This window comes from Dipodomys spectabilis, unplaced genomic scaffold (assembly GCF_019054845.1).
Source record: "Dipodomys spectabilis isolate Male_0828 unplaced genomic scaffold, ASM1905484v1 ptg000210l, whole genome shotgun sequence".
Taxonomy (NCBI): domain Eukaryota; kingdom Metazoa; phylum Chordata; class Mammalia; order Rodentia; family Heteromyidae; genus Dipodomys; species Dipodomys spectabilis.
Genome location: NW_024870887.1, coordinates 3,103,120 through 3,124,114, shown reverse-complemented (window position 1 = coordinate 3,124,114; position 20,995 = coordinate 3,103,120). Strand labels below are relative to the sequence as shown.

Sequence of the window (20,995 nt, the reverse complement as noted above, 5' to 3'; positions counted from 1 at the left end):
GGCATGAGCCACTGGTGCCAGCCATCATTGGTAAGCCTTGATGGCTTGGGGATCCTTACTCTTCTACAGCCATTGACAGGATGATTGGGGGTGGAAATGATGTCACAGTAGTAGAGAGGCTGGGGTGTGGTGTATGGTGTGGTGTATGTGTGTGTTGGTAAGCCAGCAGCTGGAGGACATAGACAGTGAGGAGGTAGGCACAACATTTTACTGGATGGAGCAGATTGAAGGAGCTGAGCTGGGGTTCTGGGAGGGGTGGTGGTGGTAGTGGTGGTGGTGATGATGCCTCCCTACTAAGGCTAACAGCAAGAAAACAAGGAGTATATGAAGAATTCCACCAACAGAAATTCTCCCCTTCACCTTGAGGATGATAACGCATCTGACACAGCAGGGACAGTAAGATATGGCTTGACATTCCAGCACAGGGGACAATTCCAGGTTAGTCTAAGGCTTGGAACTAACTTCCATCTGCTCTAGCCCTCCAGTTGGCTTGGGCCCACTCAATTGAATTTTTAGTTGATCATCTGCCCTCTTTTTCCTGCTTTTTCTTGTTTCGCTTTGTTTGTTTTTTTTGGGGGGGGGGGGGGGTCCGGTCGTGGGGCCTGAATTCTGGGCCTGGGCACTGTCCCTCAGCTCTTCAGCTCAAGGCTAGCACTCTACTACTTGAGCCACAGCACCACTCTCCGCTTTTTTCTTTTTGCTTATGTGGTGCTGAGGAATAGAACCCAGGGCCTCAGGCATGCAAGGCACCTTCTCAGCCCCTCTTTTTCCTGTTTGATCTTTTTTGGTTTGTCTATCTGCAGTGCTGGGGACCAAACTCAGGGCCTTGCTGATGCTAGCTCACTGCACCACAGAGCTGTATTCCTAGTTAAAGTGATACTTAGTGACTACAGCAAAATTCAAAACCAGAATCTCTGCACTTAATGGGAGGAAGCACGTTGATAGCTAATTTATAAGGCTATCTATGAAAACCCGTGCATTCAACTGGTTGAGAGTACATTGAACACCTGTTCTGAAAGGAACCAGAGGTGAGTGGAGGCTTAACGTATGGCTCCTATCCTCTTCAGTTTGGGGGAAACGTGCCATATACATGTATGTACTTATGTCATATACACATATATATCCTATATTCCAGTATAGAGTATGGAGCTAATCAGAGTTAACATGTTCTTTTCTAAGTACTTCAGATAGAATTAACTCATCTAATCCTCTCAACAACCCTGAGGGTAACACATATGTCTGTTTTACAAATAAGGAAAACAAGGCCCCAGGTAGTCAATCACGTAGGAAGTAGGTGAGTCAGGACTTGAACCTACCATCTGGCTGTAGAGTCTATGCATCCGTGGTGGAATGGAATGGGCAAGGAAATCTAGCTATGCCTGTAACTGGCTGTGTGACTGTGGAGAAATTCCTTCCACTCTCTGCACTCTAGGGTCTTCATCTGAATGAGTGGGGGAGTAGGAAATCTTTATGCATTTAGATGATGCTCCCACATGCCCTCTTGTGCCTCTGCCATTAAAAAAGAAATGAAGCAAGGAAGTCCAATACTGCCAACTTTTCATTTCTTCTTTAAAAAATAAAGTACAAACAATATTTTTATGCAAGGCAACTGTCACATTGTCTCCACCATGCTCCACAAATGACCATTACTTCCTTCTGGTTCTTGGCGTTTGTTGTTGTTGTTTTTTTTTTGGGTCCGGTCGTGGGGCCTGAACTCTGGGCCTGGACACTGTCCCTCAGCTCTTCAGCTCAAGGCTAGCGCTCTACCATTTGAGCCACAGCGCCACTTCCGGCTTTTTTCTTTTTGCTTATGTGGTGCTGAGGAATTGAACCCAGAGCCTCATGTATGCAAGGCAAGTGCTCTACCACTGAGCCACCTTGCCAGCCCCCAACTTGGCATTTTTTTGTGTGTGTGTGTTTTGTTTTTTGTTGGTTGTAGGGCTTGGGTGCTGTCCCTGAGCTCTTCAGCTCAAGGCCAGCCACAGAGCCACTTCTGGTTTTCTGGTGGTTTATAATAGATAAGAGTCTCCCGGTCTTCCCTGCCTGGGCTGGCTTTGAATCATGATCCTCGTATCTCAGCCTCCTGAGTAGCTAGGATTACAGGTGTGAGCCACCAGCACCTGGCCTGGTTCTTGTTTCTAGACAGATTCTCAATATATGGTCCAGGCTGGCCTCAAACTCATCTCCTGCCTCAATCTCCTGACTGCTGGGATTGCCAGCATGCACTGCCATACCTACCTTTCTTTTGCACTCTAGTAGAGTAGAGAGGTCCCTCTCTTGACACCCTGTAATAACCCATTGGAATCAAATGCGACCTGAGGTCTCCCTTTTCAAAAGCCTCCTTCCCACACATTCTACTTTAAGGAAAGTATTAGGTGTCTTATGACTGAGCTGTTGCTCAATCAATCCAGTGAGCAAAACTGGAATTAAGGCTGCCAGTGCCCTGCCATTCTAGATGTCGCCTCTCCATATCAGGGTGAGGGCACAAGCCATAGAGCCAGCTACAGAAACACATCCTGAAAATTCCAGAGGCCCAAATGGTAGGTGGGGCTCCAGGTCTGGAATGAGTCAAACCTGAGCTCCAGGAGGAAGGCACTGAGCAGCCTTCTCCAGGCCTTATTTTTTCCATCCACCTCTGAAGCTATTATGGGAAAAAGAAAGCACCTCACCCAATGCCCAAGATGCTGGAGTCACTCTTAAGTGAAAAAATGATGGCAAATCCATTATCCCGGAGGCTTTATGAAGTCAGGAGCCAGAGGTGTTTTAGGTCTCATCCAGCAGTCATGAAGCTGCCTAGATTGGGAGGGTCTTCCAGGTCCTCAGCCAGAGCTGATCGTAGCAGACCCCTCTTTTCAACCAACCTGTAACTCTGTGTCTATCTTCTCACCTTTAAAACAACAGAAGTTCAGCTGGGTGCCAGTGGCTCAGGAGACTGAGATGAGGATTGTGGCTCAAAGTCAGTCCAGGCAAGAAAGTTCATGAGACTCTTATCTCCAACTAACCAACAACAACAACAAAAAGCTAGAAGTGGAGCTTTGACTCACATGGGATAGCACTAGCTTTGAGAAAAAACGTAAGGGATAGAGCCCAGGCCCCGAGTTCAAGCCTCAGGACATGCATAACAAAAAGTTCTGCCAGTCATCTTAATGCTTGCTTGTAATCCTAGCAGCGGGGAGGCAGGAGGTATGAGTTTGAAGCCAGCTGGCTACCATGTCTCAAAACATAAGACAGAAAGAGAAGAGAGGTGAAGAGGAGAGAGAAGAGAGAAGAGAACGGAACGAGGAGAAAGGAGAGAGAGATTCATAGAAAGATGATTCCAGGATGCCTGGAACTCCGTTTACAGTCTCTCAGGCAGGGAGGTCTTGCAAATGAGGATGAGACTATGAGGATGAGGAGGGAGGCTTACAGAGCTGCTCTTCTTTTCTCACACGGGTCACAACCAGAGGCACACAGAATGCTGGATTGGAAGGTGTCCAGACCATAGTATGGTCTCATATGTTCCAGAGCAGACAGATGGAAGACACATGGAGTTTGCAGGGGAGTCCGGGAGGACAGCCAGGTCTTCTGCCAGGTTTACGGAATATCTTCCAGGTTTTAGAAAATACAATGACTGCCGTGTGCCGTGCCTCATACCTGAAATTCTAGCTACTCAGGAGGCTAAGACCTGGAAGAACACAGCTTGAAGCCAACCCAGGCAGAAAAGTTCAAGAGACTATCTCCAATTAACCTGCAAAAAGATGCCATACTGGAAGCTTAGCTCAAGTGGTAGTGCAAGCCAGGAGTAAGGAAGCTCAGAAATAGTACAAGACCCCTGAGTTCAAGTCCTGGTACTGAAAATGAAAAAACAAACCAACCAGTGGTTAGTTCTGGTTTAAATCTGCACACTGATTCAATGGCTTTTCTTCTGGAAGCTTATGGTTCATAAACTAGATAATCTATCATGGCAGTCTAGTTTATGATTCAGACATATTAGGATTGTAGAGCTGAGGGGAGTCACTATGCACAGGCTTGTGGGGGCTGGGTCCCACACCTGTGGTCTCTGGGGACAAAAAAGGGCGTGGGTGTTATCTTCTCTGACAGCAGCTGCCCTGGGAGGAGGGCAGTAAGCGGGAGCAGGGTGAGGCCTCAGGGACGGGGCACTAAAGCCTACCAGTCCTCATGGTCTCAGTCTTCAGGTGAAGGAGCAGCAGAGGCCCAAAGGGAGGCTCAGCTGGCTTCATTGATGGGAGTCCGGCTGTCACCCAGCAGTCTCTCATGTTCACCCTCTTGGGTGGGGCGCCAGCCCCTGGACAGGCAGGATAGCAGTGGGCGGTGCAGCCCATTGTAGAGGGCAGTGCCGGTGAGGAGGATGAGGAAGCCGAGGATCTGCAGTGGGTGGAAGGTCTCCCAGCCCAGTGCCAGGCTCACGGCCCAGATGACCACGGTGCGCAAGCTGTCCAGCACCATGCGGGTAGTGGCGCTCATTTCCTTGGTGACGCTGATGCCGGCAAAGTTGAAGAAGGCAATGCTGCTGATGTTGCCCAGCAATGCCACAGCGATTAGAGGTTGCCGGCCCACCTGGCAGAAGGCATCCAGAGCATCCTCCAGCGTCCCTTGAGGGTTTCCACTGAAGGAGCCAGCAGGGATGTAGTACATGGGGACCAGGCACAAGGAGAGGATCACGAAGCCAAAGAAGCCTGGGGGAGTGAAGAAGCTGGTCAACGTCTACCCCGCCCCCCTCCTCACAGCACAGCCACAGGCCCAGCATCTTTGACCTCAGGCTACTCTTGACTGGCATCTACAGTCTACTTGGGATCCATCCTCTACCTCTCCAGGACCCTTGGGCCTGAGCAATGGACTCTGACTGTTCTTTCTACCTCAACCAGAAGCTTTTTGTTGTTATTGTTGTTGGTGTTGGGGCTTGAACACAAGACCTTGTGCTCTCACTTATTAGTTTTTTATGGAAGGCTAGCTCTCTACACTTGGGCCACAACTCCAGTTTCATAAGTGGCTCATTACTTTCTTTTTTAATTGGAGATTAAGAGTCTCTCACATTTGTCTGCCTGGGCTGGCTTTGAACCATGATCCTCAGGTCTTAGCCTCCTGAGTATCTAGGATTAAAGGCGTGAGCCATCACTTTCTGACTTAGAAGCTTTTGACTGGACCACAAGTAGGCAATACATTTTAGGTTGTGACCTAGTATAGCGTGCATACACTCCCAAGACAACAGTTACCCTTACAATGTACCATACTTGCTCACATTTAAATTCTGTGCTTTTCAGGAAAAAGCAAAAAGAAACCTCCAAAACCCCACAGCCCTGCTGGTTCCAGCTCACTGCATTGTTTTCACCAAGTAGGAAAACAGCTCTCTAGTCCAGCACATGGCTGGTCTGAGATAAGAAGTCTGTGCTAGGATGTAAGTCAATACACTGTTTCACACAGTTGTGCTAGAAGAAGAAAATGAATGGCAACCAGGGATGGGTGGATCATATCTATTACCTTAGTTATGCAGGAAGCTAAGATCTGAGAAATGAGGCTTGATGGAAGCCAGCCAGGGAGGACAATTCTAAGAGACTCTTATCTCTGATTAAGCTGCAAAAAAAGCCAAGGGAGAGCATGTGGCCTAGAGTTCAAATCCCAGTAATAGCACCAAAACCTGGTGCTCACACTTATAATCCTAGCAACTCGGAAGGCTGAGATCTGAAGACCACAGTTCAAAGCCAGCCCGGGCAGGAAAATCTGTGATCTCCAATTAATTAATTAACAGGTGCTTGTCTCTGGGCCACTCTGGCGCACAGCTATAACCTATATTGCTAATCCTTTATTTTTCAAGCAAAATTTTGATGGTTGCTTGCCTAGTAACAACCTTCATTGGCTCCTCTTGTTATCTAGTTTAAGTCTACTTACCTAAGGGTCTCCATCAAACTTCATTCCTCATTATTTCCCCACAGCAAGCCTATACTCTATATTATTTCTATTTTGCTCCCCAGGCTTTTGGTTCTGTTTTGAGGTCCCTCCTCTCCATTCTTGCCTGTTGGAAATGTGGCTCTGACATCACTTTCAAGATATCACTTGAAGACATCACTTGAACGTTAGTGGTCCAAGCCCAGTGTACTGCCTGGCCCTTGCCGCCTGCTGCCTTCCCCAGCCTGACCCACCAGCTGTCAGGACCTGTCAGCTCCTATCTGGGGGAAAAGGAAGGTGTGGACTGGGCAGTTTAGCTTCCAGTAGGGCTGCTAGTACCTGCCCTGTGTGTGGCTGATACAGTTCACATCCCTTGCTGCCCTTGGTCCCTGTGACAAGATGTACCTTCAGTGCCCACTGCCCGAAGTGGGTGCACGTTGTGTTTGTAGATGAACTTCTCCTCAAGCACCATCTGGATGGCAACGATGATCTGGGCCATGATGATCAACAGGTCCCCTGAGGAAAGGAGGTTCAGGTGAAACCAGGGCTGCACTATGAATAGGGGTTGGTGACAGGAAGGCCCCAGGAACAGAATAACTGCCAGCTTATAACTTTTTGGGATACCACATGGCAGTTACAATTCCATTCCCTGGCTCCCTGGCCTGAGGGGCAGGCGGAGGCTCCAGAAGGTCTAGCGACCTTTTTGGACTGGAGACCTGCACAACTGGCCAAGCAGGTCGTGTAAAGAGCAGCAGGCTTAAAACAAGACATCTCTGGCTTAATCTTGACTGAGTGACCAAGGGCAGTCATCCCATTATAAAGTGGTTCCTTTGGGAAGGCTACTGTGATGGGGAACACAGAGACCTGAGCTCGAGGCTAGGCCTGAGGCAAGTGCTCCATAATGTTCTTCCTGTCTCTTACCCAGACCAGCAATTTGCATGTACATTTATGAATCACAACACCAAACAGTCTCTTCCTTGGACCTTCCAATCTTTACCTACTCCTCTCACGCTGTGCCTCTTCTTTGGCCATCATGCCCCTCTCTGCTCTCCCTTACTTTCTCCATCCCTTTAAGAACAGGTGTGTGCCCTTATCCTGTACTACGTAGGGCAGAGGTTGTCTAAGTCTGTGGGACAAATCTGGGCAAGATCAGATCCCTAGGGAGGGGACAGGACAGGACAGCAGCCTGGGATACCTACCTGTGATCACTTCACTGAGCTTGTGCTGACTGTCGTCCTTGCTCAGAAGGTCAGCCAGGCCCACGACAACTAGCCCTGCGATGGTGGCCAAGATACCCAGCCACTGGCTTGGTGCCAGCCTCCGGCCCAAGAAAGCCACTGAAAACAGGCCGGTAAATATGATCACAGCACCTCGCAACATCTGGAAGCTGGAGGCACTGGTCATGTTCAGGGCTAGGAGAGGAGAGATAGGATAGTTAGGTCTGGAGGGCAAAGGCTGGCTGCTACTGAGGGCCCTCCAGGACCGAAGACAAATCCAGCACACAGGAAACCTCTGTGTGTGTGTGTGTGTGTGTGTGTGTGTGTGTGTGTGTGTGTGTGTGTGTGTGTGTGTGTGTGTGTGTGTGTGTGTGTGTGTGTGTGTGTGTGTGTGTGTGTGCAGTGTCTGTGGGGGGATGGTTTCAATGGTGGCCCTTTCATGCATAGGCCGTGTGTGTGTGTGTGTGTGTGTGTGTGTGTGTGTGTGTGTGTGTGTGTGTGTGCAGTGTCTGTGGGGGGATGGTTTCAATGGTGGCCCTTTCATGCCTAGGCCTCATTGGGCCTTGTTCAGCCTGGCTGGCTACTTACCCACATACATGAGGCTGGTCCCCGTCATGTCACAGAGGGCTGGGGGCAGGAAAATAAGGGAATTGAAGGGCTGCTGAAGGTCCACATTGGAGTCTGACTGCCCTGTGGATCTGCACCGGAGCAGGAAGAAGGCAGCGAGACAGGAGAACTCTCCCAGGAACATGCCCACAGCCTGCAGGCACAAGAAGCCCGCCCGCATTCCATGCTGAAGGGATCCTGGGATCATCCTTAGCAGTACTGTTTGTTAATGAAACCTTTCTTCAGACCATAACTCACCCAGAACCCTGACATGTTAAACACACAAAAGCAGAGCTGCAGTAGAAGCCCAGATAGTCTCCTGGATCTGCCCAGAAGCCTCCAAACCATTCCAGTGGAAGCTCTAAGGGGGTGTGACCCTGTGTGAAGACCTCCATTCAGGCCAACGTCTCACCGTGGTCCACATGAAGAAACTGAGGCTCAGAGAGGTTCAAAGACTCATGAAAGGTTACAAAGAAGGCGATGGCAGATGGGGAAATCTGTTTTTGCAGACTCCAGTCCAGTAAAAGTGTGTCTTTTATTGATGGGATCTGCCCCATCCTGCTGGGGGTCTGGTCTCAAGGTGGATGGAGAACAGGCCTTTGCCGCTGGGGCTGGCACTTTCTGCATGCCTTATGATTAGTGGGGGCAGAGTCCCAGCTAGGACTTGTGTGGACAGGCCTCCCCTGTGTCCATGGCCTTTTTCCAGGGGCACTCTCAGATCCCTTGACTGTTCTGGGAGAAAGGCAGACAGTTTTTCTGGGATCAAAGCATCTCTATCCCTAAGCTAGAAAGCAGCCTAATGTCAGGGTCCCTGTGTGAGCTTTGGGAGACAGGTGGGAGAGCAAGGCCAGTACCTGGAGGAAGGGGTGCTTGAAGGGGTGCTCCTTGCTCCCTCCGCAGCCCTCTGCTGAGAAGTTGTCTGCCCACCTGCATCAGAGAGAGGGAAGGTCAGCCTGGCAGCACACAACAGGTACTCTCTTTTGCCTGGTTTTAGAGCCCAAGCCCCGCCCCGTTCCTTCTCAGAAGGTCCAGTCCCTATGGTGTGGAATCAGTACGTTCTGTTTTCTTTCTTTTTTGGGTCCGGTCGTGGGGCCTGAACTCTGGGCCTAGGCGCTGTCCCTCAGCTCTTCAGTTCAAGGCTAGCGCTCTACCACTTGAGCCACAGCGCCACTTTCAGCTTTTTTCTTTTTTCTTATGTGGTGCTGAGGAATCGAACCCAGGGCCTCATGCATGCAAGGCAAGCGCTCTACCACTGAGCCACCTTCTCAGCCCCTGTTTTCTTTTTTTAGTGTATGTGTATGCTGGTCCTAGGGCTTAAACTCTGAGTCTCGTGTTTTCCCTTGGCCTTCACTTGCGCCACAACTCTAGCTCCTTGTTTTATTTTTGAGATAGGGTTCCATAATGTAACTGGGCTGGCTTTGAACTTGTGGTGTTCCTGTTTCTCAGAGATAGGTATGTACCAGCACTTCTGGTAGCAAATATTTTTTTTTGGTCATGGGGCTTGAACTCTGGGCTTGGGAGTTGTCCCTGCGCTCTTTAGCTCAAGGTGAGTGCTCTACCGCTTGAGCCACAGTGCGACTTCTGGTTTTCTAGTGGTTTATTGGAGATAAGATTCTCATGGACTTTCCTGCCCAGGCTGGCTTTGAACGGTGATCCTCATATCTCAGCTTCCTGAGTAGCTAGGATTACAGGCATGAGCCACCAGCGCCCAGCTAGCAAATTTACTTTTAAATGTTTGATAACTTTGTTTCAACTTAATTGGCTTCTGAAATCTCTGGTCTTTTATTTGTACACTTAAAAACATTACTCTAAAAAAATTACTCTAAAAGAACCATAGGTCACATCAGCCTGCCAAAAGGACCTATGGCCCAGTATTAAAAGCTTCCGGTCTAGCCCAGAGCTGGTGGCTCATGCCTGTAATCACAGAGACTCAGGAGGCTGAGATCTGATTGTGGTTTTAAGCCGGCTGGGACAAAATAGTCCATGACATTCTTATCTCTAGTCAACTAGCAAAAAGCCAGAAGTAGAGCTGTGGTTCAATGGTAGAGTGCTGGCCTTGTGTTTAAGCACCTTTTTTTGTGACACACACACACACACACACACAGACACACACAGACACACACAGACACACAGACACACAGACACACAGACACACACACACACACACACACACACGTGATAACCTCTGATTATCTCTAGAGCCAGAGATGACCACCTGATTGTTTTCAGAGCCTGAATGGCCCTCAAGGTCCTTCTAATGCTAACTTTAAAGCAAGTGGCAATGCATTGCAGTCATGAAGCAACAGGCCAGTGACAACTGCAGCAGATGGCCAGATCTGCAGCACTGGGCCCCACACAGCCCAGAACTCTTCAGAGCACACCACTTCCCGTAGCTCCACTGGTCATTCCAAATCATCTGTTACCTGGCATGAAAGCTCCTCTCCTTAATTTCACTTTTGCTGACTATTCTGTCTCCAGAATTGTAGTACAATTTTTCATTTAAAGACCTTTTGGACATTTGGAGATTTTCTGACTTTATTATTCTTCTTGTTCCTATCTAAACGGTCCCAGCTTTTGCTAGTCTTTTGCTCTTCAGGCTGCTGACTTCTGGAAATGCTCTAGAAGATCAAGACCTGAGCCTCAGATGAGATTTGACCTGGACACTGGCAAGAAAATGGTGGTTCCCTTGCAATGACATCATGGGTCAGCTCACACAGCTCTACTGCACTAGCCATGTCACCTGATGACTCGTCAACACACATCTAGAGCTGTTTGCTTTGGGCCAGGACCTGCTCCTACCATAGCACCTTGTACCAGCCAGTGGATGGGTTTAAAGTGCAAGACTTTGGATTTTTTTTTCCAGTGTTGGGGATTGAACCCAGGGCCTGTGTATCCTAGGCAGGCTCTCTACCACTATAACCCCAGCCCAAGGCATTCCTTTGTGAAACGCCTCCTTGAAATGTCTTGCCAGGGCTGGGTGCCAGTGGCTCATGTCTGTAATCCTAGAAACTCAGGAGGCTGAGATCCAGAGATGTGGCTTGAAGCCAGCCCAGGGATTCAAGGAGCTTCTGTCTCCAAAATAACCAGCAAAAAGCTGGGCTAGAGGCATGACTCAAGTGGTGAGTGCCAGTTGAGAAAGCCAGCTGAACCAATGGAAGGCCTTGAGTTCAAACCCCATTACTGAAAAACAAAAAAATATAGACTGTCTTGCTAGAGCAACCATGTGATGGTACACTGCCCATGCTGCTGTCTTACCTGAAACAAGCTCTAGCTCCTAAAGTAAATGGGCATGGGATTAAGGAAAGAAGTTCTGACATGACTAGTTAGGTCACAGACAGAACTCTGGACCCCTGTACAGGCCAGAGTGCCAGGCAGTAACCAGTCCTAGTACCAACAGAGCAAAGAAGGCATACACTACTGGACATAACCTTCTAATTTCCAGGGCCTGATCTCTCATTCTGGCCTTTGGGTCTTCAGGCAGGACAGGACATGGGACATGGATAGGGGTCCTAGTCAACAAGTATGGGTTGCCAGGCAGGCCTGCTTCAAACCCAGGCTTCCTTGGCAGAAAAACTCCCTTGCGATGGCCCTGGAAGAGTCAATGGAGTAAAAGGGAGAAGGAAGAGTGAAGGAGTCAAACTTTATGGAGGGCATGGGGCCTACTGCCTCCAGAAAGCCATGGTCACACAGGAACTAGCAGGGCTGGACAAGGGAGGTGCTGCCCAGTCCAGGAAAGTCCCTTGGGAGCTTTGGGACAAGGACCTGTCTTCTTTAGGGGGTGTGGCAGGAATAGAAGCCTGTTTTTTGTTTTTTTTTAATACCATCACTGTGGTGTCACAGCTAGACCACAGGCTGGCAGATCAAGAAGTCTCTCCTGATCTAATAGGACAACAGCAAAACTCACCCTGGGCCACTGTCTGTGCAGCTGATGGCTGTGGTCTATTCTGGTTCCACATTCACTGTGGTTTGAGCGAGCTCAGCAGCCAGTCCTATACTCTCAGTCCCGGCTCTGGGACTATAATGAACCAACCTTTTTTGGAGAGCGAGGGCTGGTTGCATTTTTATTAGATACGCATTAATCAGGCCAACATCACCAGCTACTTCACCTGCCATTCTGTGTGAGCAACCTGCACATCTACATTTAGTCCAAGAAATGAGGATCAAGAAGGGACAAGGGCCCTAGCACTCACCACTCCTGCTGCATCTGTTCCTGAATTCAATATGACATCCAGGAGAACTTACTTTTCTGAACCCCAAAGGAAAAGCTGGCTTCTAGAATTACCTGGGGAAATGAGAACTCAGGAGCTGAGTTTGAGGACTAACCACAAACCAGTATTAAAAATCAATTCTTTGTACCGTTACATGTTCTTCACATATCCGGAAATATTTCCACTCGCTCCCTAGCATCACAAAAAGAAGTCTCCAGGACTCCAGAAACATGAGTATCTTTTCCAAGTCCTGAGCACTCATAGATCACCCAGCAAGTCTGCCAGCAGGTGCCAGGCTTCTAGAAGTCATGTTCTGAAGGCTGCAGGTTTGTGCGGAGCCTGTACATGTGACTGAGTGCTTGTATGAGGAAAGCCACTCTAGTGTTAACCTCCATCAAGGTCAGGTTATACAGCTTGGTGTGTGCCTCCTGCTGCTGCATAAAGCTGTCAGCAGATACCCAGAGCTTGGCCATGCATCGGTCTCTCAGATCCTTGAGGAGGGTCTGGATTGCCTCTGCTTTGGAGAGGTTGTCTGAAGTGTGATTCAACAGGAGTTTAGTGAGCTCCATGTAGTAAGGGCTGGGCATGTGGGCAAATGTTTCCTCCTTTCCTTCATGATCCTTCAGCTTCTGGCACCTTTTCACATCATTCCAGGCTGGAGGCAGCATGCAGCGCTTCTGCCTCTACTTTAGGTTGAGAGCCAGCCACAGTGCCATGTCCATGGGAAGGCCCGGGTTGAATGGTCCTAGGTTCCTCCCCCCCCCCCACGCCAGTGAGGTAGATTTTGTCCAAATTGAAATTAGGGATGGTGGTAACCAACTCTTTCTTGGCCAGAAACTACCTCAGCCATGACAGTCTCAGCGGCCGGTGGGGGAACTGAGTCTCCACAAGAAAACCAGGTGTCTGGGGCTGGGAAGGTGGCTCAGTGGTAGAGCGCTTGCCTTGCATGCTTGAGGCCCTGGGTTCAATTCCTCAGCACCACATAAGCAAAAAGAAAAAAGCCGGAAGTAGCGCTGTGGCTCAAGTGGTAGAGTGCTAGCCTTGAGCTGAAGATCTGAGGGACAGCGCCCAGGCCCAGAGTTCAGGCCCCACGACCGGACCCCCCCCCCCAAAAAAAGAAAAAGAAAACCAGGTGTCTGGGAAGAAATGCCCACTACAGAACCGTTTTTGTTGAGCAAATGAGAGTGCCAGATCCCACCCAGGAATGCAAAAGGGCTGAGGCCCAGAGGCTGCATCTTCAGGAGTCTGAGGTGCCCCTGATGGGGAGCAAGTTGAGCCAGAGGTGAGACTTGGCTGGGGGGGGTCAGAAGGGGGTTTCTGCTTCAGGGTGGGGTACTTCATAGGAAGATGACTGCCAGCTCGGCTGCGCTCCCTTCGCCCCATCAAAGGGGTAGGTGTTTTGGCTTTCCCCACCATGCAGGTCTGTTGGGACAGGCCTTGCTGGCTGCCTTCCCGCTAGGGAAATGCAATCTTTTTGTATCTAAGAGCCCAGCAGACTTGGGGACTAGGTATCAGCATGAAAGGACACCTTGCTCAGTTATTTCTTCTTGTCAGGGAGAGACACTCAGGCCTGCAGGTACCCCAGGATGTGCATCAGGCTTTAGTTCACTGTGCAGGGTTAGGACTTGGGGTCTTACAACCAAGAATCAAAATTCAGCTTCTGTTTGAGAAGAGCCATGACACCCATGCAGGACGGCACACTTTGTGTTTGCCAATGCTTCAGAGACACTCTTCACTGAGTACTGCCTTGGTTCCTGGTCTGTGTTGGACACAACCTGTGGGCTGTCCTGGATAAGCCTTCAAAGATGCACCATTTCAGAGGGGAACTCCAAGGTTCAGGGTGTAGATAGCTGCTTAGATCTATTCATTTAACACTCTGCAGCCCTGGGGTCAGAAAAGCAGCAGAAGCTGGGTATAGTGGTTCGCCCTTCTATTCCTCCCTACATGGGAGAGAGTGATTAGGAGAACTGCAGCTGAAGGCCTGGCAAGGCAAAAGTTTGCAAGACCCCACCTAAACCAATAAAAATGTGGATTGGTGGCATGTACTTGTCATCCTCGCTATGCAGAAAATGAAAATAGGACTGTGGTCCACGTCAGCCTAGGCATAAATACCAGACCTTATTTGAAAAATAACTGAAGTAAAGTCCCAGTTCAAACTCCAGTATTGAAGAAAAAAAAGCAACAGAGTATCTGGCAAGTTCATTCTTGCACTGCACGTGACATAGTATATATTGACTTTTAGACAACAGTACTAAAATACCTGGGACAGGGCAGCTATTCAGGAGGACAGAACTCTTTTTTGAGCCTTCTTCCTTTTTTCTCATGCAGCAGATGCCACTTCTCCATGTATTGGGGTAAGTGTAGCCCCAACTCTGTCCCAGCCTGCAAGCTCCTGAGCCAGCCCAGAAATGTTCATTCTCTAGAACCCGCGCTGCTGGCTGAGAGAGAGGTGGCTATTGTCCTTGCACGTCCATAGCCACAAAATGAAGAACCAGAAGAAAAAAAAAAAATCAGCCATTATCTCCTGAACCTCCTTGACAAATGACCAACCCAGGTCTGGGGTTAGTTTGAGGGGCTAGGGCTTATCAGGTGCTCAACCAGGGCTAGGCACCAGGAACAGCAAGCATTCCATGCCTTTTTCCTATCACCTTCTTGCACCAGACTCTGCTTACTGCCTTACTGAGGCATTTTCTGTAGACTCCATATTCTGAGGGACAGGCTGAAGCCCAAGATGACAGTTATCTGCTGGCAGAGGCTAGCTTCTTCCAACATTCCTGGAGTGTAGGCAGGCAGACAATCTTGCTGGGTGGTGAGTCATCCCCAGCAGGCCCTAACCACACTCAAAGCTCAGCATTCTGGGTGGTATGTGTCCATGTTTGACCCAGGTCTGATGCAGAGATGGAGGAAGTAGCTAATGTATCTAGGCTGCTTCGCTATGCGTCCTATTGCATCTCTGCATTTCCTTTCCCCAACTAGTCAAGCCAGTGAGTCAGCTTCTTTCTCTTGCCTAGGCATCTAGAAGGATCAAGGTCTCTCCAATTCTGGGGTGTTTAGCAGTTATTATAGCTTATGAGAGGACAAATATCAATTATCTTTCTCATCTCCACAGATGAGAAAATCCTCCTCAGCACATTGTACAGTGCCTGGGAAGAAGGCAGTGTCGAAATTATCATGCCTATTTTACAGATGGAGAGACTGAGGCTCAGAGAGGCCGGGTGACTCATCTCATCCCACAGCTTCTAAGCCTCATGCTATTTCCCTTTTACTGCACTGCCTTAGCCTTCTTTCAGCTGGCCCTGTAACCTCTTTGAAGCAAACCAGTTCATGGAACCTGAGGGTGGGGGCAGGTACCAAGGGCAAAAGTTGGACGAGGCATGGAAAGGACAGTGAAAGCTTCTCTAACAGAGAGGCCTGGTAGCAGGCAGGCTCCCTGGTCCAGGAATAAAGGGGAATCAGGCCTATATGCCCTCCATTGCCTAGAAGGCCCTATGGCCTGCATAAAGTCAGAAGAGAGTTGCACCTAACTTAGGTATCTCCGTAATCCCACACCAATGCAGAACCCCCTGGCCAGAAGTGTGATGTGGTCATGCTGGGGTCTCAGACAAGGGATGAGGAAGGGTATGTGATTCAGGAGAGGGGCTCCGAAAGTCTGGCATCAGTCTGGCAGAAAAAAAAGGTCTCAAGTCGATGATCAACAGCTATGGAAAAGAGAAGCAGCTACTTCCCAGCCAGTGGCAAAGGGCTAGCCCAGACTGGTAGCTTTTCTTCTCATGGGCATGTGACCCTCTCCCCACAGCCTTCGATAACCTGCTGAGTAAGCAGAGGAGAGTGGATCTGTGGTCCTAGCATAGCAAATACATGCTCACATACACCCTTCCTCATCCCCTGCTCTGAGTCTTCCTGAGACTCCAAGGTGACTTACATTATACTCCTGCTGGTCAAGACACTGCCTGAGCATTCTGGCTAAATCAGTAGGCTGATGTCAAGATTCCCGGGTCCAAGCACAGACTCAAGGGGAGAGCACCCTGAGGACTGGAGGGGAGCATGGCACCTTCTGGACACAGTATTGGGGAGATGAAAGGAGGTAGGGCTTTGGGGTGCTACAGTCCTTAAAAAAGGGTGGGACTATAGTCCCCAAGACTTGGTTGCTAGTAGCCCCCATCTCCTTATCAGCAAACTGGGCCACAAAATAAATTTCTTGTGGAGCCTCCCCTGTGAATTGTGGGGATTAGACTGGATGATTTCTAATTCTTTTTTTTTTTTTTTTTGTCGGTCGTGGGGCTTGAACTCTGGGCCTGGGCGCTGTCCCTCAGCTCTTCAGCTCAAGGCGAGCGCTCTACCACTTGAGCTACAGCGCCACTTCCGGTTTTCTGGTGGTTTATTGGAGATAGAAGTCTCACGGTCTCTCCTGCCCGGGCTGGCTTTGAACCGCGATCCTCAGATCTCAGCCTCCTGAGTAGCTAGGATTACAGGCGTGAGCCACCAGCGCCCGGCTGGATGATTTCTATTTCTAACAGTTATAAAATACCCATAAGTTGGACATGACGGTTCAGGAGAATGGTGAGTTTAAAGCCAGCCTAGGCTACATAGTAAGAACCTGTCTCAAAGGAAAAACAAGTACATAAATAAACAGATGCCCCCAAATGACTGGAGAAACCCCTAGCCTCTTTCCCATTGGCACTTGATAGCATGAATTCTACTTGGGGTGTAGCACTGTGGTAGAAACTTGCCTAGTATGAGTGAGGTCTTAGATTTGCCCCAAGCACCATAAAAAAATAAATAAGGAACATATGCTTGAGCCACATATGCCGGTAATGCCAGCACTTAAGAGGCTGGGTCAACAGAAGGATCATGTATTCAAACATAGCAAGATCTGGTCTTTAAAAAAATAAATCATGGGGGCTGGGAAGGTGGCTCAGTGGTAGAGCGCTTGCCTTGCATGCCTGAGGCCCTGGGTTCGATTCCTCAGCACCACATAAGCAAAAAGAAAAAAAAGCCAGAAGTGGCGCTGTGGCTCAAGTGGTAGAGCACTAGCCTTGAGCTGAAGAGCTGAGGGACAGTACCCAGGCCCAGAGTTCAGGCCCCACGACCGGACTCAAAATAAATAAATAAACAAATAAATAAATCATGGATTTAGAGTCAGGCTATGTTGTTTCAAATAGAATGTCTAGCACCTGGTAGGTGAGTTGAACTTGGTAATGAACTTAATCTTTTTATAACTCAATTGACTTATCCAGGGAAAACGAACTTGTCTACCTAGCTGGGTGGTTGTGCCAATTCTGGGTTCACACGGAAGGTAGCCAGAGCAGAGCCTGGCATGTGGTAGACTGGGTGCTCTCTAGGTACTGGGTGCTCTCTAGGTTCTGGCTGCAATGCCAACTGTGATCACATGCTGTCCCACACCTGATGAAAACTGCAGGCCAGTAGTGCCTTTCCAATCATAGATCAGGGTGTCTATGTTGCTCGCCCGTGTTCTTTCTCTAAGAGCATCCTTCTCATAGTCTGGATATTTTAATTTTCACTTTTGATGGTACTGGAGGATTGAATGAAAGGCCTTAACACATGCTATGCAAGCACTTAAGCCACACCCCTAGTCCTTTTTTTTTTGGGGGGGGGGGGGTCCGGTCATGAGGCCTGAACTCTGAGCATGTGCACTGTCCCTCAGCTCTTCAACTCAAGGCTAGCGCTCTACCACTTGAGCCACAGCGCCACTTCCAGCTTTTTTTTCTTTTTGCTTATGTGGTGCTGAGGAATCAAACCTAGGGCCTCATGCATGCAAGGCAAGCGCTCTACCACTGAGCCACCTTCCCAGCCCCCTTTTTTTTTTTTTGGTTGGTTGTGGGGCTTGATCTCTGGGCTTGGGCACTTGTGCTGTCCCTCAGCTCTTCAGCTCAAGGCGAGCGCTCTACCTCTTGAGCCACAGTGCCACTTCCAGCTTTCTAATGGTTAATCGGAGATAAAGAGTCTCATGGACTTTCCTGCCCAGGCTGGCTTTGAACCGTAATCCTCAGATCTCAGTCTCTTGAGTAGCTAGGATTACAGGCGTGAGCTACCAGCGCCCAGCTTTTGTTTTGTTTTTGAGATAGGGTCTTACCAGCTTTGCCTGGGCTGGCTTCAACTTCTCAATTCTCCTGCATCCACCTTCTGAAGACATGGGATTACATGTTATCATGCTTGGCCTACGTTTGGCTTGAGAGTATTGTTTAGGATCCAACTCTGGGGCCTGTCAGGATGGGAGGTTCCAAGAGGCCCCATACTAGGCTATAGGGCAGAGGACAGAACCAAAGGTTAGGCCTCTCACCTGAGAGCCTCCTTCCTGACTCACAGATAGTCTGATCTGGTGCCTTCTGGATTTGAGGAGTTCCTCAGTTCCAGTTTGGAGTTTTTAAAGGAAAGAGCTGAATTAGTCGTTTACCCCAGAACTAAATGACCATTTGGACTCTCTCAGAAGACACCAACCTCTGAAGACTTACAGTTACTCACTCTCCTGAGTGCTTAACCAAGCCTTGGGTTGTTGGATAGCTGAACCCAGTTCAGATCAGTTCAGATCCTGACTTGAGATGAGGGCCCTTGGTTAGGGACTCCTTTATAACCAAGGGCTCAGCACAAAGAGTAACCTCCAGGTGACCAGCAGTTCTCTCCACAAGACATAGCTAGTCAGAGGGAAATGCAAGACAGGAGAGCCATACCCAGAGCGCCAAGGACTGTGCCTTCCTTCAGGGGATGGTGGACATTGTACACATCTGTTTCCTCCATCTGAGATTCTAAGCATCTCAAAGGCAGGAACCTCCTCTTGGTCACTTTGCCTCTTTTTCTTCCATATATTCTAGATACTTTAAAACCATGTGATGAGGTGAATACTGTCTCCCAGGCTCCTTTGAAGCACCTCACATCACTGACCAAGTATGCTAGACACATATGTCTCAGATGTGAGTAAGAAATGGCCTTGTCTCTCAGCAGGCTGGCAAGTAAGTTCCTCAAAGTGCAGAGATGGATAAAAATAAATAAATAAATAACCCCAAAGTTGGCGGCTCACACCTGTAATCCTAGCTACTCAAGAGACTGAAATCTGAGGATTGCAGTTCAAAGACAGCCTGGGCAGGAAAGTATGTGAGACTTTTGTCTTCAATTAACCACCAGAAAACCAGAAGTGGTGCTGTGGCTCAAGTGGTAGAGCACTAGCCTTGAGCTGAAGAGCTCAGGGACAGCATCTAGGCCCAGAGTTCAAGTTCCACAACTGACCAAAAACAAAACAAACAATAACAACCTGGATGCCTATGGCCCAGTGCAAAAGGTTACATGTTACCACACTAAAGCCTGGTAGGGCCCAGACAGAAGTGAGGCCTGGCCAGAACAGGACACTGTCCACTGTCCGTGCACTGGGAATCAGTTTGACCAAGGGTCAGTCTCTGGGCACTGCTGGGGCTGTTGATAGTGAATGGAAAGGGAAGGAAAGCCCTGCAGAGGTGGAGCTGGAGAAACTAACAAAAGACAGACACAATGACAGAAAGGAGGCTATGCCCAGTGCCTCAGCCTCCTGAGTAGGCTGGCTCACTGTACAAGGTGTGTCCTCATTGTCACTCCTAAGCCCCAGAGCTGAAGAACTTACTTGTCCTCACTGTGTGGGTTAAGAACCCTTCTCTTCTCCCAGACTGAAACTCCAGCCTGCCTCTACTTTACCTGCCCCACTGACACCTTCCAGGTTCCCTCATCTGCTAGCTGCAGCCACATAGTGGGATTCCCTGTTCAAAGGACTCTTCAAGTGACTCACATAGCTTCCTTCATACCGCTTTCAACATGTCCCTTCCCAGCTCAATATCCTCACTGGTGCTGGTGACAAGCCACCTTCAAGCTGGCCTTTCTGTTCCCTGCCTCCATGTCTCAGCCATACAGACAATCTGATTCATCCAAAGTCAGACGTGGTGGTGCATGCCTGTAATCCCTGCTCTGAGGGCCAGAGTTATTGAGACTCAATCTTAAAAACAATGACATAAGGCGGGGCGGCTGAGGGCGTAGCTCAAGTGGTCCTGGGTTTAGTTCCCAGTACCTTTTTTTTAAGAACCCAACCTAAGAATCAAAATGTAATTCGAATCCCTCCTCTCCAGGGCCGCCCCACGTCTCGTGCATTGATCACTCGGCCCAGCCAGCTGGGCCCCACAGCGGCCGGGATGCCCACGCCCTGGGAAGGAAACTGAGGCCTCGCACCCCTTCGGGTGGTCCATAAACAGAATCAAGACAGAGCCCACCAACGGGCGAGCCCGGGGAAGCCAGAAAACAGAGCGGAGGGGCGCCCGCGGGCCCCGCGGGGCTCCCTCCGGCCCCGTCCGGACACTCACTTGGCCGACAGCGTGTTGATGGAGCCAGTGATGAGCATGAGCCCGGCCAGGAACAGCTGGTACTTGGTCCAGGCCATGGTGGTCCATGCACGGCCCGCGGGAGTCCGCAAAACTCTGTCTAGGGTCAATCCGGGTGGGAAGGGGGCGAGGGCGGGGTCTCTGTTTCAAGAGCTTCCGGGCCGTGACTCACGTGACCCGAGCAGCCCCGCCCCACGCCCGGGCGCCCCGCCCCCAGGGCGCGCACTGCGTGGGCCGGCGTTCGGCTGTTCGGGAGCGTGCTTGCGGCACGGCTTTGGTGGGTCTCGCCCTGGGTTCTCTTCTTGCTTTTTGAGGTGCTGGTGATTGGACGCACGGGAGTCATACAAGTTAGACAAGCCATTGAACTACATTCCCTCTCCCCGGCCTCCCCGTTTGTAATGGAACGTGTGTGTGTGTGTGTGTGTGTGTGTGTGTGTGTGTGTGTGTGTGTGCGCGCGCGCGTGCGCTTGAACTCAGGGTCTGGGCGCTGTCCTGCAGCTTTTTCACTCAAGGCTGGCGCTCTATCCCTTGAGCCACAGCCCCACTTTCTGGTGATTTAATTAGAAGAGTCTCCTGGACTGTTCATTGCTTCACTGTTTACAACGCCCTAGCTATAAAAACAGCCCAGATGCCCCACAATTGATGAGTGGATCCAAAAAGATGTGGAACCTATATACAATGGAATTTTACACAGCTCTTAGAAGTAATAAAATAATGTCATTTGCAG

The 20,995-nt window shown here is 49.6% G+C and overlaps 1 protein-coding gene, 1 long non-coding RNA gene and 1 pseudogene across 2 annotated transcripts; 1 reads left to right on the top strand and 2 right to left on the bottom strand.

Annotated features, from left to right (window-relative positions):
* The first annotated feature begins 985 nt into the window (after positions 1-985).
* On the top strand, positions 986-9,008 carry LOC122122535. Its single transcript, XR_006150165.1, has 3 exons — positions 986-1,226; positions 8,228-8,232; positions 8,996-9,008. It is a non-coding gene; the product is annotated as an uncharacterized LOC122122535 (long non-coding RNA).
* Positions 3,044-20,391, bottom strand: Slc35f6 (solute carrier family 35 member F6). The gene is made up of 6 exons (XM_042696780.1): positions 20,251-20,391; positions 8,561-8,633; positions 7,689-7,860; positions 7,083-7,295; positions 6,289-6,399; positions 3,044-4,676 (listed from the first exon to the last, which is right to left on the bottom strand). The coding sequence occupies exons 1-6, from the start codon at positions 20,325-20,327 to the stop codon at positions 4,207-4,209; spliced, it is 1,116 nt and encodes a 371-aa protein (XP_042552714.1). The 5' UTR covers positions 20,328-20,391; the 3' UTR covers positions 3,044-4,206.
* LOC122122546 lies at positions 12,214-19,645 on the bottom strand (annotated as a pseudogene).
* Positions 20,392-20,995: the final 604 nt, after the last annotated feature.